Here is an 18789-nt window from a genome sequence, read left to right as displayed (position 1 = left end):
GAACATCTGTGAGTAATACGTGGGGCATGGGCTCATGTCTGATGTGGCTAGCTGTGGATGGATTAAAAGTCACATTGGAAACATGGCTAAAGGACTACAGGTTCAACACTGGCCAAAATTGCAGTGTTTTTGCAGGAGGCGCCTGCCTTCTCTTCCCCTTTTACTCTCTTATGGCATCAGACCAGCCCTAGACAAGAGGCAGCAGGTAGAGCTTGGCTCTGATCCCTGCAGTTAAGGGGGTAAAAGAAAGTAACTTACAGCTGATACCACAGGAAAAGCAACATGGCCAGCATCTGCTCCTAGGAGGTCAAGAACTGTAAGAGCACTGTTCCCTGATTCGTTTCTGGCATACATCACTCCATCAGGTGAATGAGAATTGTCCCCAAAAAATCAGCTCCACTAAAATCAAGGCAGTTACTCAGAATTTACACCAGGAGCTGAATCTACCGAGACACATTTAATGTGTGTGCAGGTAGGAAGAACATACGTAAGTACAGGAAAGGCAAACAAGGAGAAACAAGGGCAGAAATAAGTCAATAATCAAGAGAAAGCAGCACTCAGGTTGTATTCATACTCTCCTACTTCCAGACAGATGAAACAAACATGAATGTTTGCCTAAAAGCAAAGGGAGGAAATGCTATTCATCGCATTTACCCTTCATCCTGCACCAGTTTCAGAGCCCATCCTCCTGCAGTGTGGTTGACAAAGCTGGTGAAATAAATAGGGTATTTATCCTGCAGCTTGTGTTTCAAACAAAAAGGTGAGTCCACCAGCAAGGGAACTGGCTCAGCAGAAAACAAAACTTTGCAAGCAGGAAAAACACGCACAGAGGTATTTCTCCTAGAAGGAGAAGAAGAAAAACAGTACAGCTTTAAACATCCCCGCAGAGTTCGGATGGCCCCAAGACAAAAGGAAGGTGCTGGAACAACTCCACTGCCCTTTCTTGTGTTCATTTGAACTAGTACAGGAAGGGCCGGAGGCAGAGCTACCAGCCAGGAGCACAGGCTGGCCAGCACGAAGCCGAGCAGAGATCCTGCAGAGCTGGACAGCTTGTGCGGAGATGTGGAGACCTCACCACAGCAGCAGTGCAGTGCAGCCCTCAGGTGTGAGGGAGAGAGACTGCTCACTGGGCTGATGAATCTGAGCACAAACAGAGGAGAATTTGGGGGTGCTACCTTGTTCCACGTCTCCTTTCATTGACATAAGGAGTCTGCCAAATGAGGTCAAGCCACCAGGACTTCTCATTATTTTGCCCCTAAATAAAAGCCAGTATCAGTTACATCATAAGGAGCTACATTCTCTTCCCCTACCAAACCTCCTAAGTATGTTTTGCATCTTAAGTGGAAGAACTGGAGCGTCACAGAGATGAAAATCAAAGAATATTCAATGCCAAAAGTTGAAAAGTTCAGCTTTGCCCAATTACATACAGTAAGGGTGATGGTATGTATTCCTTTAAAGCCCAGCCTCCCTGGGTTCTGAAAGCAAAGTCCCAGACTTGCTTTCACAGAAATGGCAAATTTCAGGGGAAAACAGCAACAACAAAAATACATTCACTGGGAGAAGAAAAAAAAACAAAAAACAAGCATATGCAGGGGGCAACATTAGTGCAAATGCAAGAAAGCCTTGGCCTTTTCCCTGGGTTATGTTTTTCATCCATTTGCCTTACAGCACAGCACAAATTTAGAGCTAAAGAAACTCCTGATTCCGAACACAAAGGCCCAGAGTAACAAGGCCGTGCTCTGAAGGATCACAGTTCCGACTTTCTCATACGCGGACAATCCCTGCTCTGTTCTGTACAGAGAAGGAAACGGTCCACCCTGAGCAGACCACATCCTCCCGGACAGATGAGCACCCAACATATCAAAGTGGCTTCCCCCTAACACGCTCCCTGGATTTTCAGTTATTTAAGAAGAACAACAGCAAACAAAAGCTCAATTGTGAGCGCATCCTGAACTCCCAACCATCCAGAAAAGCACTTTCTTTATTCACTACTGTCAGTTTTTGTTGTTGTTGTTGTTTTACTGCTGCCAGCTACACCCCAGTGCTCCAGGGTAAGTCACAAAATTTTCCATTCTTTTAAGACAGGAACGGTTCAGCTTAGGGAAGGGGTCATTGTCTGGGTGGCTGGGTGCACGTACCTGATGTCAGCACCAGCTTTGGGAAACAAGAAACCTAGTAAAGAGAGACGAGGGAGAACTCCCTCGTAATGCAAGCACATCCACAGCCCCAGGATTTGGTTTAGTAGATCTGGCAAGAACTCATTAGCAGAGCTACTGCAACAGCACTTAAAGACTGCAACCGCATCTGGGACTCTGTCATATTGGATGTGGTACAGATTGTCACTGCCAAAAACTGTTTTCATGCTAAGCACACAATGCAGAGTGTAGGAAGAGAAATGAGTAATTTGCAGCCACCAAACCAGGCTGTCTTGACTGAGCTGGAGGGCAAATGCAGCTTTATTCTGCATGCGGGTATGGGATGCAGTGCACACTACCTAGTCCCATGCATCCATGCTTAAAGAGCTTCGTATTAGCATGGCACACGAACCAGCACATCAGGGTGCAGGTGGGAATGCACACCACGTATCACAGACTTGATTTTATCCTGCTTTCCACTAGCCCACGTGTCTGAGAGCACACCATGCAGAGCAAGAGTTAAACCCTTCTGTTAGACGAGGATGAGATACGAGTTCTCAGCCACCCAAACCCCACTCTTTAAAACCAAGCTCTCATGGACTGGCTTCTGAGCCAACCTCAGCACTGTCAGAAAGGTTTTCTGTTAGGAAGACCGGACTTTGCAGGTTGACCCCTTTGATTGTGACCCCTGGGAACAATCAGAGCAATCAGCAGACTAAGGAGAGTGCAGTGTAGAGGCAGGGGACAAGAGGAGCTCTGCACGCCCATGGCAAGTCTGTGCCTGCAGCTCCCAACGTCTGTGGTAGCAGGGAGGCGAATTCTAGCAGTAGAAGGGTGGGGATGCTGGGCACAGTGGTTTTCCACCATAGCAACTGTTACTATAACAGCACTTTCAGAAACTGTGCATCTTAGAAGGATGTTACACCTCCCTAGGAAGGAGGTAGAGGGAATATAACAGGAACCAGAGCAGCCTACTCACATGTGCAGAGGCAGAGAATTTCAGCCTCCAGCTCTGACACAAGCTGGCAACTCCAGGCCTCCAGCTGCCTTCCCTTCCCAGATGTTCGGGGTCAGCTAATACAAGCATGCAGCACCATGGTTTGCCGTCAGGCGTCAGCAAAAGCTGGAGACGTGGTCGATCTGTAAAGAAAGCAGAGATGCTAGGACCAGGACTTAAATGTCATTTTTCCCCCTTTCTTGAGGTCTAGCATCATAGGATTCAGGTAGGTTTGAAGGGGAGAAAATGAATAATTAATTTATGCAATTAGTAATAATACTTTGAATTAATGTTAGTGTTAGATTTATGGAGAAGCACATGCCCTACAGGTTACAATTGGTCGTGGATCACGCGATGGATAACTGTTTACAATTGCCTCTGTGCCTGCCTGCCGCAGCCAGAGCCGCCCTCCAGCTCCGCAGCTCCCCACGCTGCAGGCACGTCCCAGCCCCAGCCGCCACCAAACCGCCGCCTGCCAGCCCACGCTGCAGCAGTGACAGCAGGCAGCAGAGCCACGAGGAGCATTTTCCTTGCCCTGTCCCACAGCTTGCTCAGATTTCAGGCTCCACCTGCCAGGGCAGGCTCCCCTTGCTGCTGCTCAGGGATCCCTGCACTTCAGCTTTCTTGGTAACTCATGATGTGCCACTTGGAGAAGCTAATGTGCCACATTTTTTTCCCTTATTTATATGAAATCTCACCTAAAAAATAGACCTGGTTTGGAAAAATATTACTTTCTTTTCAAAATTTTAAATAAAGTGCATTTTTTCCCTTCAAAAATTAAAACCATTGGCAGTTTGTCTTTCTCACAGAGAAAATTTAAAACTAAGATATTCATGTTTAAAAATGGCAATAATTTTGCAGCAAGTTTTTATGACTGCTTCGTTTTTTTCCCACTTCTTGCAGTCTGTTCCTATTCGCACAAAGAAAGGGGGAAGCAAGAAAGTTGCTCACTCCTCCCACCTCTCTCAGAAGCTTTAAAAAGCAAAAACACATTTTTCAGGAGATAACGAGAACTTACTTAAAAGCTTTTCTGAAAAACAACATTTTATTTATGCTTTTTAGAAGCAACTAAAATTTTTGCAAGCAGATCTGCAGAAAACAACCGTTCGGCAAAAGTTTTCCATCAGAGGATTTTGACCAGCTGCCGCTCAGGTCTGCCAGGCAGGATGCTGTGTGGACATGAACTTTCTTAGAAGTTAACTCAAAAACACCCAAGTTTCTCCCTCAAATGTCTTTACTACTGTGCTGTATGTAGCTTTAAGTTCAGAAGTTTGGTTTTAAGTCAATTTGACAACACAGACGCACTTCTTAGAAAATTATTTCCACTTACACGGCATAGTAGGGGCTGCACGTTATTGCACTGCAATGTCAATCTTCCTCAGAAATTGCCAGGAGAACTTTTTTTGCACTTTTGTTACAGTCTGAGACATGACTCACTGCCTTGTTACTGGCTTCCTCGCAATAAAGGCCTCGTCTTTATGAACAAGTGATATACAGTGAGGTGCTGGCACACAGTGGTGGGAAGATTATGTTTAATTCAACCTCTGGAGTCCTGAGATGGAGTTTTATGTCTGCACAGAGTAAGATTTATGACTAAGCTACCCTGTGATTAGAGATAACATGCAAAAATATGTCCAGATCTCTTGGGCATTTTCCAGCTACCAGAGTGGCTATGAGCAGAGGTCACCTGCTTTCCAAATCTCGTTCTTGCCTATTTCACATACTGCATTGTCTCATGTTAGTCAGTGATGTGTTTTCTTCCATGCTGAGGTCAGACATCTTCATCGTACCTTCTCTGAAGCTTTGCTTTCACCTCACATCTCCAGTAGCCTTCACCCTTTCCACTTTCCACCCCTTGTCTTCTTCAAATAGCTGAGACATACACATGAGCCCCGTCTCCTTCTAAGGAGGACTTGTAGGCTAGGACACGTGGAAGCACTTAACTCCTACTTAAATCCATGCGAGTGTGGCACCCACCTCCATTGGCAGCTAAGGCCTGAGTTAAGCTGACGGGCACTTAGAAGACTACAGCTACCCCACTTCTGAATCTACTTGCCTGGGGAGGGCAGGGAACAAGAGCCTGATGCGGTGGCTCCAGAAGCCAGTTACCATATGTAGATCTATTGCACGTTGGCTACTCTTTTGCCGCTGCCTATCTACGTGCTTTTACTTGGTGGTAGGTATGAGGCAGTTCATCTCACAGTCAAAGTGGAGCTGATGCTCCATAAATCCACGTCTTATCTAACCTCAGAGGGACTTGCTTAGGCTGAGGGAAGGAGAAGGAAGGAAGAACTGCCAGCACTGCAGCCAATCATTTCTAGTCTTTCCCTTTTTAAATCAAAATCAAATAATACCCCATGCTAGCTCAGGGTCCACACAAGGATCTTTATCAGCCTGGGCAGCACTCAGTGGGCCTGTGCGCACTGTCATCACTCGCAAGCCAAGGACAGCGTTTCAGCAGCTATGACAAATTTTGAAGTGGAACTGTCCTACCAGAAAAAAATGAAATTACATACACCGCAGCCACAGCTCCCCATCTTAGGCTGCTAGAATTCCCTGTATTGCTCTACATAATGTAATATTTCGTCTCTGTCCTCCCATGCTTGCCTGAGCAATGTGACAGTTGTCATTGGAAGTGGACTGCGTAAAACATTTCGCAGACATCAGGCAGTAAGACACCCTTGCAGTCTGAAACAAAAGACAACAAATGAACACATGCGGATGATAAGGGAAATAGCCTGGACTCAACAGTGATGGGGAATAACTGATGGCATTTCACACCCGTTTTCTTCTCAAATACTCCTTTGTTTAAATAATCTGGCTACTCCGTAATAAAGGGTGCAAATGGAAACAATGATGTGCGGCCGCCTGCTTTGTTCAGTTCAGAGGGAATTCTGGTCTGCTACCGCTCTTCTCTAGGGGATAATTCTTCACTCTGCATCTGTACTCTTCTGCTGTGGGAAGCCCCAGTGTGAGCCCTCTTAATTTGGCAAATATGAGTTCAACATCCAACACGATCAAGTCAAACAGCCTTTCCAAACAAAATAAACACTGGCCCAATATTTGTTTGCAGGTTTGGACCAGCTCTGGAAAACAGACAGGGATGAAAGCATCCATCCGTTGCACCCCTGAGTGTAAATCAGTACAACTTCCTTGACTTCAGCTAACCTCTCCCAGTTAATGCCAGCCTAGGATCCAGGTCACAGGCTGCCAGCACGGCATAGGAGCAACCAGAGAGAATTCTTGCATGCAGAAAAGGATAAATTGGTGTTCCCCCTTGGCTGGTCCCTCCCAGTCAGACTGTTGAAGGGACTGATGGGTACAAAGAGAACTCCCACACATCACTCTCAGAGAAAAACTTCCCAAACCAGCCAGGCTGGCAGTGGAAGCTTTCAAGAAGCCAAGGCTGTAAGGAGATCCTGCTGCATTGCTGCTGGGAAGCCTGCAGGGAATCTGGATACATTTTGCTGTATGCTCATCCTGCTGGACAGCTCATCTCTTTTCTCAAATATTTATCTCCACCTTTACCTTTCTTAGCACACAGAAGGCTCTTTTGGTTGTACTGAATTTAGCATTTTGCATGAAATGGTCTCCCCTGTCACTGGATTTCACAAAAGATTTAGCAAATGAAACAAAAACCACTGACCTAACAGGAAGAGTTTTTCCATGTTTAAAAGGAAATCAGGAAAGGAAGAACTGAGTCCACAACTAACATGAGGTAAAGATCTACAGTGATTGAGACAGGACCTCAAAACAAACTAAGCAGTCGATCTTGGCTTTTCTAAAAGATGATAATAATGAAAATAGGGTCAAAGCAATGTTTGGAAATACATACGTGGGACAGGAAATTTCCAGTTCCATGGAAAAGAAGTAAAACTCCATGTTCTCTTTGTGTCAGTCTGAGAGATTAGGCAATCCACGTGAGAATCCACAGACCTCACCTCAAAGATTTAGAACTGGTTTCTTCATTACCAAACTGCTAGGAGATTAAAAAAAATTATCAGGTTGCTACAGGCCAGATATTCTGGCCTCTACCATATGCAGGATTTCACAATCTTTTCTGAAGGAAAAAAAAAAAAAAAAAAAAAACAGAGATAACTGGAAGCAGACTTTCCCAAGCTAGATCTCCAATATCGTAATAAGTCTGTTTGATAAGGTTTGCTTCCTCTGCACAAGAATTGGAGTAAACCTCATCTACCTGCATTCCAGTAAAGCTGTGTTAACATTTGGAAATTGTCAGTCAAACAAGAAAAGAAGGTTTTAAAGGGATTTGGGTAAGGAATTGCAAGAGTTGGAAATAGCAATAGCAAGTATCAAACATGGAAATACGAAGATGGAGGGAATTTACTAGCGGATTGCCACAGGGACTAGTCTCGCTCTGTGTTTCCCCTTCTGAAATTATACTCAAAAAGTAACAGAAATGAGCCAATAGCAGGAATGGACAAACCATCACAAGTTCTCTGGAGGATCACAGTGAAACCACTCAGTTAAGGACCAGTAAGAATTGTGGCTTTAAGCCAGGAGCTAATCAAAAGAAAGACAGAGCGTGCTGCATCAGTTGCTCAGCAAATGACACCAGCAAGATGCAGTAATGGGGGAAAAAATGTCATTGTAACCCATGAAGTGCCTTCTTTCCAGTAAGAAAGAGAGCTGTTAGATGACTAAAAGAACTCTCCCTTGGGAAAAAGTCGATATTTCCTGTCACCTATACTCAGTAAGTCTGTTAAGATCAGAAATGGTACAAAACAGGGCTAACAGTATGATCAGGAAGACAAAAACTCTATCTGACAAGGAGGACCTAGTATAGCAATATAAAAGGGAAAAGGGATATGACTGGTCTTCATTAACATCTTAGGTGATTAACACTAAGGAAAGAACTAACAACTAACATTATGCTGGGTAATATAAAATAATTTCTAACCACCACAAGAGTGGTATTACGGAACAACCTTTTGGTAGCAGAGATCCCTAGATTGTTTTAAAGTGAATTTACTCAGTGAAGGAGTTAATGCCTTTGACAGCACAGACTTGAACTTCTTGACAAAGGAGATTCACTCCAGGCCTTTGCTTTCATGTTTCTGGACTCCTAAAAACCAGCTGAATCCACGTTTCCACCTACTGGCTTGAAATGTTTGTTCTATAATGACATTCTTCAAACATTTATCACTGTCATCTGTTCATTAGGCACTGAATACATGATTACAGCTCCACCAAAGAACAAACATATTTAGGCACTTCTCATCTAAACAAAGTACCCTAACACCCTTTTATATAAGTTCCCTTTTCCCAAAAGGAATCTCAAAACACTTAAATGCCATGCGCTGCTTTACTTTAAAAAAAGATTTACCAATTATAGCATGCAGCTCCTCTGGGGTGACACATGTCAGCTGTTTCAATGGTTCACAATAGCAATGCAAAACAGACAAGAGCTTACCCTACTGAACATGTGAAGAAGAATTTCAAGTAGACAGGTTGGGACTACACTACACTTGGACTCTGGCCAGGACTTCATGTTTGACACCCTCAGATGGTCCCATAACACCTCTGAAGCATCAGGGAACTTTGTTTTAGGCTACAGCCAGATGAGGCTCTCTGCTGTCCTAGACAGCTGGATGGTACATAAATGGGCTTTTTACAAAAATCTGGTAAATGAGCATTAGGATCTAGGACCACTGTGAGGCAGAATAAGGATTTTTTTTTTCCATGTTTACAGATAAACAGAGGCTCACTGTGTCTAAGTGACTTCCCCACAGCAGCAAAGGAAGTCAGTGATGGATTGAACCCCAGTTTATACCCCAGTTGCTCCTCTGTTAACTTCTCGTGCATCTGTCCACTGCAGTGAAGAATAAATATGACCTTTATCCATGAGAGTGAAAACCTCCTGTACTTGTAAAGTCTCTCTACACAAAAGCCCAAACTAACTGGATTTTCAATATCTATTTCACCATCTGTAGTATCTGAAGCACTTAAGTAGCCCGTCCTTTCAAAACAAGCTGCCTCCATGCATTAGTTTCCATGTGAGCCTTAAGACTCATTTGTGTACCATTTAACACAATAGATTTAATTTTAGTCCAAACTATGCCAGCACAAGTAGTGAATACATTTTGTTCTCTAGAAGAGAGAAAATTTTGCACTTTTATGGCTTTACGCATCAAAAGAGCTCCAAATGCTTCACAAACACTGATGTATCAGGGGGCATCCATCAATCAGATCTGCTCCGTGACGTCAGCTCATACAGACCGTGATCGAAGTCTCCCAGTGGTCTCATGAGGGAGCAATGTTTTCAGCTTCGCTTTAGAGCTGGGCTAAGAGATATTCAAGCAATGGGGAGTTGAACTTAGATTACTGAAGTCATGTGCCAAAACTCTAACTACTGAACCAGCCTTTCCTTCACTGCAAAAGAAAAGAATAGATCACGATGAGCTCAGGTGACACTTCTCTAAATTGAATATTTCTTTAAGTAAAAGCTTCAGATCACTGAAAGCACTGATGTTCCTCACTGCCCCTTCACAGTCCAACTCCTCCTCTCCCCTCTCCTCCACTCCCCAATCCCACCGCATTTGAAAATGTCATCGTTCATTTGGTGACACATCCCAGCCATGTGGGGTGGCAGCTGAGTCATCTTCCCGCTGCGAACGAGGTGTGATGGTGACAAGCACCTTACAACTGCACAATCCTTTTTTGGGCACGCTGTGTTGGAGGCTGCTCACCCCATTCTATACAAAGGGATGGGTGGGAGGAACAAATCAGCGTGGAAGAGTTCCACACACATAACGGAGAATGGGGGAATTGGAGGTGGCCCTACAAATCAAATTACATCTTCAAGAACAGTGAAAAACTAAAGGGCACCTAGAGAATGAGGCACAAAGGCTAAAAAAAAAATAAAAGAATGAGTCAGAGATTTCATTTGAGTTGACATTCTGTTAATGTCTACTGTAGACACTGAATTAAGGCACTCTACATCATCCCTTGAAGTATCTGTGTCTCTCTGTGGACTCTGCAGTGATATTGTGATGTAGCCTCATATCTTTGACATTGACACCAGCTTGACTGTTCCCCTTTCTCCCACTGACTCTACTTTTTCCAGTTCTTGAGGATAACTCTCCTGGAAGCTAGACAAGTAAATTATCCTAATTAAAAATGTCCCTTTTGTGAGGGGACAAAGGGAAATCCCACTGTCTAGCTTCACTGTTCAAGACAATTAACCAGCACCTCAGAGCCAGTTTCCAGACTGCCCACTATTCCCAAACAGGTTTCTATATGTTTCACTATGCCCTCATACTCATATCAGAGGACGTTTTACAGCAGATGACTGCACAGCATCCAGGGTAATTGCCACTTCCTAAAGAGCAAGGCAGCATGGAAGAACCAGACTGTCCGGTCTCAGCTGAACTTTAATGGGTAGGTGGAAAATAAGATCTTTCAAACAGGTGACAGCAGGTTATCCCAAGTACCCTACTTACACGTATGTAAGATTTTGCCATGAATTCCTGAGTGCTGTTGTGTGTGAGGGAACCTGAACCTCACAGTGGTGGAGCCAGTGGTGGAAGCCCTGGCACTGAGCATCCGTTTCCAGAACTCACCTCCTACATTGCTGCCCCCAGTACAGCTGGAATAGGGAAAAATTGTCATGTGTTTCTACTCATTAGCAACTCTATAAAAGTCCTTCAATTACCTCATCAGTCAATTGGCAGAAAAGATCAGTGCTAGAGCATTAAATCTAGACTCCGGTAAACCTAGATCTGCAAGAGAGGTTTCAAGAAACATGTAGTCAAAACCAGACCTGATTTTTTCTCCTCAGGAATGAGTTCGCACAGACCAAATGCATGGCAGTTAGATCCTTGTGATATTATGATACATTGCCACCTTCCTCATTCAGATGTGCTCTACTTCACATTGCGCTTGCACACCATCAGGCTAAAATGGTAAGAAGGTAGCCTCTTGCCTATAATTTTCCAGGAGGCTTTTTCAATGAGGGGCCTCCATTGTTGTCACGCTCATTTTCTGAAGGCCAAAGACAGAGGCTGATGACTCTCGCCTGGAGAAGCAGAACTGTATTTTCTGTTCCGAACACATGGGACAGCTCAAGTAACTACACACTGCAGGAAATTCATTTGATAAAGAGCTACATCGCAACTCAATTTAACATGTGTTTAACAGAACACATTGACATGATTTCATGCATCTCTGAAAACCACTTGCCAGGTGCCCAAAGACTTGTCTCTGGGTTAAAGGACTTTCCTCTGACTCAGTGTTGCACCTCTCAACTGGTCGTGACGTCTTCTTTATTAATACAAAAATATGGAACCACATTTTACACCAAAAAACAGAAAAGCAACATGTCTAGTTCCTCCCCTAACTGTGGCCTCTGCAGGATGGCAGATGTACCTCTACTTCCTAATCCCCTAATCGCTGCTTTATAATATTCAGATTTCTGGCAGTTGTATTTCCTAGATTTGAAATGATGGTTGTATGCAAAATATTGTCCAGACAGTATGGTACCTGGTTAACCAAAGAAACAAACCTGGCACATAACTCTGTATGGTAACCTTCTTGCACATTTATTTGCATTGCCTTCTCTGAGTTAGAAGCATGCAAGATGGATAATAGTTCCAGATAGCAATAACATCCCAGAAATATTTTTTCCTGAAACCTGATAAAACTTCAATTTTCTTCTCAGGCTGCACCATGAAATACATATGTCCTCCCACCAATTAGTCCAGCAAGTTACTGGACCTTTTATCAACCCAAGTCATATCTAAAAAGAAAAAGAGTAGCCACAAGCAATGCCAAAGAGTTGTCAAGGACTAAGGACAGGAGATTTTCTCTGTTCTGTTAGCATTCACCATATAATTACAGGCCCATTTACTATGTTATGATGACCTTAAGGGTCCTTATCAGATGACAAAAACACCAGGTTATTCTCCTCCTCTATGCTCTGCTACATGTTACCTCAGAATCTATTTCAAATTCTTTTAAAGTAAACCCCGTATAGCAATCATCTATTGTCACTGCCTTGTAACGTGTATTGAGCAATTCTTACTGCAGAGGCCATAACAAATATCTGCAAAGGGTTCGACCTCACAGGATTATGTCCCTTATGTAATCTTTGTCCAGCTCACCCTCCAGAGGAAAAAATATATACATATATATATATATATGTATGTATATATATAAAAGCATATAAGAGTAAAAAGGTGAATTCAGGAATTCAGTGCATTGAAGAGTGTTCTCCCTGGAGTAATTGTCTTGGCTGCACAAAAGCAGAGAGATCCTATTTCTGGGGTTTCTGTAAGAATCCCAGCTTAACAGCTGACCCTTTCATTCAACCTAGTTATAAAAAAGAGCTGCTCCATCATTCACACAACACTTCCTCACCTTTGGCTGAAGTAACTAGAAAGGGATCAATGAGAAAGATAAAACCTGAAAAATCAGACATGTATTCCCAGAAGGGCCAGGAGTTACACTTCTATTCAAAACATCAAGAAATGTTAACTATGAGTCAATACAGACAGTGAAAAAAATACAGCTGGACTGCCCCTTGCTCTCAGGAGCATGCAGACATGGCAAGAGAACAACACTAGAGCAGTAAAAAAAAGATCTGCAGCAAAGTTAATGTCTCTCTCAAGTTTGCAGTAGGCCACAGTATAATTGTGAACCCACCACGCTGTGTGAGCTGCTGCAGTCTGGCTAAAAGCAGTCACTTAATTCTGCATGTATCAGTACTTTGGCACTGCTGAAGTCAGAGCACGGTGGTGAGAATCAAAGGAGCAAGTGTTCCTGCAGCCAGCTTCCTCTGAAGCCAGGGTCACAGTGCTGGAGACCTGCCCACCTGCAGGCGCCGTGCAAGCAAGTCAGTAGCCACAGCAGCGAGCCTGCGGACTGTATCAGAAAAGGCGTATCAGGGGAGAGACGGAGTGGATTCCCACCCTTCCACCATCCCAGAGAAACCAGAAGACCTAGCTCGAGCCCGTGGCCATGACCATGAGCCACTGCCAGCAGTGGCAATTTTGTTGCCCTGATCCCAAAGTCTTCTCTCCAGGGATGAAGCAGCTGAAGGTGGAAGTGTGCTGCCATAATGCTTAGCAGAGCTTGCAGGCCACTTCACACACAGCATCCCTACATGTGTTGGGAGAAGAGGACACTAAGATCTGTGGCACCTTTATACGGAAAATTATTACTGAAGAGTCACCAGAATCCCAGCAGCACCTGTCTGAGGGCCCAGACTCATTACCTTTCAAACCTCTAACTAATGTCACCCCCAGACTACAGGAATTAGTCTTCAGGGTTTACAGTCCTATAGGCAACTCTCTTAAAAAAGGATTCTTAATTTTCTGCTCGTTTTGTGTCACATATCTAATCAAATCTGGTAAGTTTATTCTGTAGTACCCTCTGCACTCTCCCCTCCCTCATCAAGATAATTTTAAAATGTATTATTTTCAGCATCTGCTCCTCCTTGTTTCTGTATCACTGCTGTAAATGGGATTTTTGTTCGTGACATCAAGAGAAGCAAAATAGGGCTGCCTAAGATAGTTTTCTGGCTGATTACACAGAAGTAGTGCAATAGTCATAAGCAACAGATAAGTAGCTTTGGCACATCACAGTTTCACTTCTTTGGGCTGTAGAACACCATAAATATGTTGATATGCCCGGCTCTGCACTGCTCCTCGCTCCGCAGAGCTCCACAGCAGCCTCAGCTGTGAGCAGCAGACGTGAACACACCTCTGTGGCAAGGACCGAACCCTGCTCTGTCTTCCCTGGGGACCACAACTGCACGCCTGGCACATCCACAGGACACCCTTCACACACCCCGGAGCTCTGCTAAACCGTGTGAGGCAGTGACCAGCTCGGATACCTGGGCCTTCACTGGAAGCACGGCTGCAGGCCGCTCAGTCTGACAAGCTGGGTCCAGGCCGAACCAGGCTGAGACAGGAGCCCTGCCCTGGAAGTGCCGTGCCCAGGGACAGCGCTGGCTGGCTGCAGAGGTGCCCCAGGGAGCGTGAATCAGGGTGCAGCCATTGGGGTCACTTTAAACAGGTCGAACAGATGGGAGGATGTTGAGTATCTCAGCCAGGGGCCCCAGGTCACGCCTGCCGCCTCCTCTAGCATGAAGCTCCCCGTTCCAGTGCGTTCTGCAGACAGATGCAGGCTGCCTGCTGACAGGGCAGAAAGCAGCCATGTCCCACAACCAGATTTCCTTGCTTTAAAACCCAGAGGGTGCAGCAGTAGAAAACTGGGAAGGTGTCTTTCCATCCGTCAGCCAGCTACCTCAGGATCTAGAGCAGGGCTGTTCAGCGGTCTGAAAGCAGACGTGTAGGACAGGCTATAACCTGGCCCAGGTTTCTGGGATCAGAAGAGGTCAGGCCATCAAGAATAGCCTCTGTCTTCCTCCGCCATACTTCCATTCAGATAGTGCCTTCTGGCTGGAATTTGATCTACTCCCTCCTCAAACACACCTACTCAGTGATATTTTTTTCTTTTCCTTAAAAAATAAGAAATTAAAAAAATAGAAGACTCTCTGGTGCTCCCTTGTGTTCACATTCAGGTAGCAAGCAAGGTAAAAAGCTGGGAAAAGCCAGTGGGGTCAAGGAGAAACAGTTGCAAAGGAGTTCACCAAGGTGGTACTTACTGAATTTCCTGAGCACAAAATGTCTTCATTTACTGACAGGACAGAAGCCGTGAATTTTACACATCCCAAAAGCAAATGTACGCAAGATTGCTGTCCCGGTCCAAGGAGCAAGGAGAGATGGAAGGATGAAGAGAAAAATGGAGGAGGATGGGAGGAAAAAGACAGGATTAGTGGAAGTAGGTTTGCTTTTGGACCATCTTTAGCAGGTGAAGGAATCTGCTTTAGAATATTTCATATGGTAATATTGTGCATATACATGCATGTATGTATAGATATGTATTTCTTTCCTGTGCAACAGTTTTGAAATTCTCAGAAAATAAAGTGTTTGTTAATAAGTAATATTTTTTTTTCTGGAGAATAATTTACAGCTATGTGCGTGAGTCATCTTCTGAACTGCAGTTGCACACGGACCTCCATTTCCATTCTAGTTCATAAGATTTTCATGCAGTAGCACAATTTTGCTTGTATTCCTACAACCGCAGGCAAATGTTTAAATATTTTACAAATAGAAACCCTTTTCAATGAATTTTTTAGGCCAAGATGTAATGTTTCCATTCCTATTTGCTTTGAAAAGTTTCATACTGTTAAAGAATGCCCTGGCTGGGGCTTGAACTGCGAAAGCAGTGGCCCTTTCAGCTCTTATGGATACAGACAAAATCTGCACTGAATACACGTGATCACTTTTGAGATTCTGGTAACACCAGCAAGATTTAATTAGAAAAAATATTTCTGCTTTGTATTCCTTTGCTAGCTGCTTTCCAAGTTTACAGAATTCCCAACATGTCCTCACACAAATCTGAGCAATTCAGAGGTGCAGACCATATCTGTATGAGAACTGGATTCTTAGTGAGATGCCTGAAAGGAAGGAGCTGGCTGGCAGACATGAAGCTATTTTCTATGTGGATTCTGCATCCATTTCCTTTCCTGAGTAGCTCTATAAATCTGAATTAGGAGTTTACTCAGAGACACACTCCATAACTAAGAAATTGGCAGAGAGCTTGAGAATGAAAAATATACTCTGAAGAATGGACCAAGTTTCATGGTCCTCAAAGTGTATGAGACAACAGAGCAGGAGAACTGCTAAGCCAGACCATGTCCCAAACAATGTTTGAAACAATCCAGATCAAAACCTCTTAAAATCCACTGAAATAAATGGAATGGAAGCCTTTGAGATTTATGGCCTTCAGCCCTTGTAGTTTCCAGTCTCCAGTGAGTCTGGCTGGACATACACTGCTTGTGAGATACCACATGAAATCCTGTATTCTGAAAGTACACGAAGCTACATGCACTTGGCACACAATAACCATGTCATTCATATTGGGAAACTAAAGAGTAGCACAATTCAGGATATGATAATAAAAGTTTCTGCTTTTGCCATTGTTGTGTTTTTGGCTGGGCTACAGTTAATTTTCTTCATAGAGGCTCACACAATGCTGTGTTTTAGATTTTTGATGAAAATAGTGATGATAACTTACTGATGTTTTTAGTTGCTGTAGATATTGCTTACGTAGAGCCAAGGACTTTTCTACTTCTTACCCTTATAGCCATCACAAAGTACTGCTTATTATCCATTGGGCACACAGTGGAAACTAAAATACAACCAATTTAACAGAGTCAGGGCTGTTCACCCCCGGGAGTAACACCCTTTACTTGTTAGTGATGGAGTGATTAAAAACTTGTCCTCTTAATCTATGGCATGCCAATTATGAAATACACTGAAACAAAACAGTTCAGAAGATAATTATATGATGGAAAATAAGCAGAAAGTTCTATATTTATCAACAGATTTAATGGTGAGATGCAGCATGCAAGCACATCACCTGGCAGCAAAGAGCACACCCAGCAAGAGATGAGAATAAGCGCCATTTCACACAGGACTGTTATGTCCCAGGCTCATGAGTGGTGTCAGGTAGTCCAATGGTGTCTTACCAAATTGAACCCCAGAGCGAAATCATGGTGCAAAATGGAGGCAAGACTTATTTCTAGGCAGAGTACAGGCTGGTGACAAGCAGAAGGACTCCACATGCCAAGCAAAGCAAGTTTGCCAACTCTCTTTTCTCTTTGAGTGTGAACATGCTGCTTGCCTTCTGCTTGGGTGAACTATTATTTTTAAATAAATGCTGTCCCTAACCTAGGATGAAGCAGCCCAGGCCTCAGTGCTGCTAATAAAAGAACTCTAATTAAATAATAAATAAATATATGGTTTGGTTTGGTTTGGTTTAAAAAGAAGACACACAGGTAAAAACAGCATGTGTTGGCTGGGGAAGAAGCCTGATGAGGAAAATTCTGAATGATCTGAGAACAAAACCAAGGTTGCTTATCCTGCCAACATAAGGATGTGGGAGGAAAATAACCAGGGAAACTAGTTCATCAAGCACCTGAATAACAGCTGAATCACTATAAAGAAGTGGTGAACAACTGAAATGGAGAGATCAAGTCCTCATTAAAGACACACAGACAAGAAGGGAAAGAATACAAAAAATAATAATAATAAGATGGCTAGTTAAACTCAAGCTTAGCCCATTTACCGGTCAGCTGAGTACGGAATGGAAAAGGCCTTCATGAGGAGAGTGTTTGGAGAGACAGTTCTCAGAGAATAAGACCAGAGAAGTCCCTTTCTGTTCCACTTGGGAACCCCAAGAAAGAATTGCTGACTTTTTTTCTTTCTTACTCTTTATATATCTGTTTCTATCATGTGAGTTGATTACGTGCACAGCCTTGTCCATCTTGGGTGTGAGTTGCAAAGTGACTATATAGAGATGAATAAAATGATGAACAAAATTCTTATAATGACAACTGCTGCCAAAGTACAAGCACCTCTTAAAAACTGGCAAGGCCAGTCACTGGAACAGATTGGGCCTCACTTTCAATGCATCCATTGAACAATGGGAGTAGTCTATAAATACCACTCAAACCAGTGCTCCTGTCATTTTCTCAGTACCTTAGAGTTGGATCTATTGATTTCTCACCAAAAGAAAGAACAGCAACACTGTCATTAAGGGCTGAAGGGGGCCAACGGCTGTAAAGGTTTCACTACTTCAACCATAGCCAATCCTTTATCTCTAAGGGGAAGATTTAGTCATGTATATAACATATTTCCAATAACTCCTTACTTTCTCCCCTAGCTTCACACCATTTCCCACAATACTGCTCACAAAAGCAGACTCATCTCTATCTGCTGAGTTAGTTCAAGGGTAGAAGAGTAAGTCTAATGGTATAATGAGGACCCTCAGGAGCAAGGCAGACAGAGCAGCACAGTAAAAGACTGCTCTGGCAGAGCAGGGGACCTCCCAATTAATCAGCATTGAGAGCTAGCCTGTTTATTATCTCTCAAGTTAAAGCAGTGCTGCAACGTGTTCTGCTTTTAGCAAAATGGACTGAATTCTAGTGCTTAATACAAAGTAAACCAGTAAAAGCATATAGGCAAACCTGCTTTCACCTACATCTCCTGGGACAGCAGCTAGGGTTGACTTTCATGTCACTTCAGCAAGCAGTGGCTCTCAGGAACTGAGTTTAATTTATTATATCACCTCTACGGCAAATGCATTGCAGCAACCCAAGCATCAAGCAAAGGCAGCTACTGTAAACCTCAATACCTCCACTTGAAGTGCAGAGCCCAGTACCAGTATAGCTAGAAAAGAAACTTCCCTGGTTTTTAAAGTAATCTCTATAAACAAATCTTACTCTGTGCAGTAAAATTTAATGGTACGAACTCACCCACCCATATGCCCTCTGACATGCTCATTACAATTTGCAAATCCCTGAGGAAATAAGGAGTATTCAGCCATGCTCTCCATGCAGGTATATCAGTGCCTGGTCAGCTCTCACTGCCACCCACCCTCTCACTTTTGAATTAACTACCTGGCCATTTTCTAACCAGTTTCATGATCCAGTGGACAGAGGAGAGAATCCCAAATTAAGGACTCCTCCCAAGAACAGCTCTCTAGTAGACATCAGAAATTTCAGCCCTTCCTCTCCCTGGTCCCAGACACCTGGATGGAAAATGGCAGAAAGGAGAGAGTCACAGC

At 43.7% G+C, this 18789-nt stretch overlaps 1 protein-coding gene across 1 annotated transcript in view; it reads right to left on the bottom strand.

Moving 5' to 3' along the window:
- SORCS3 (sortilin related VPS10 domain containing receptor 3) overlaps positions 1 to 9686 on the bottom strand; it is a 313425-nt gene extending 303739 nt beyond the window's left edge. Inside the window, exons 1-2 of the mRNA XM_080597782.1 lie at positions 9373 to 9686; positions 3115 to 3275 (exon numbers count right to left, since the gene is read on the bottom strand). Coding sequence (XP_080453908.1) covers positions 3115 to 3275; positions 9373 to 9400 — 189 coding nt within the window. The 5' untranslated portion in view covers positions 9401 to 9686. The remainder of the gene's footprint in view (positions 1 to 3114; positions 3276 to 9372) is intronic.
- Positions 9687 to 18789: the final 9103 nt, after the last annotated feature.

The sequence above is a fragment of the Anser brachyrhynchus genome (genome assembly GCF_964034855.1).
Source record: "Anser brachyrhynchus genome assembly, chromosome: 6".
Classification (NCBI taxonomy): Eukaryota; Metazoa; Chordata; class Aves; order Anseriformes; family Anatidae; genus Anser; species Anser brachyrhynchus.
This window is presented reverse-complemented; position numbering and strand designations above follow the sequence as displayed.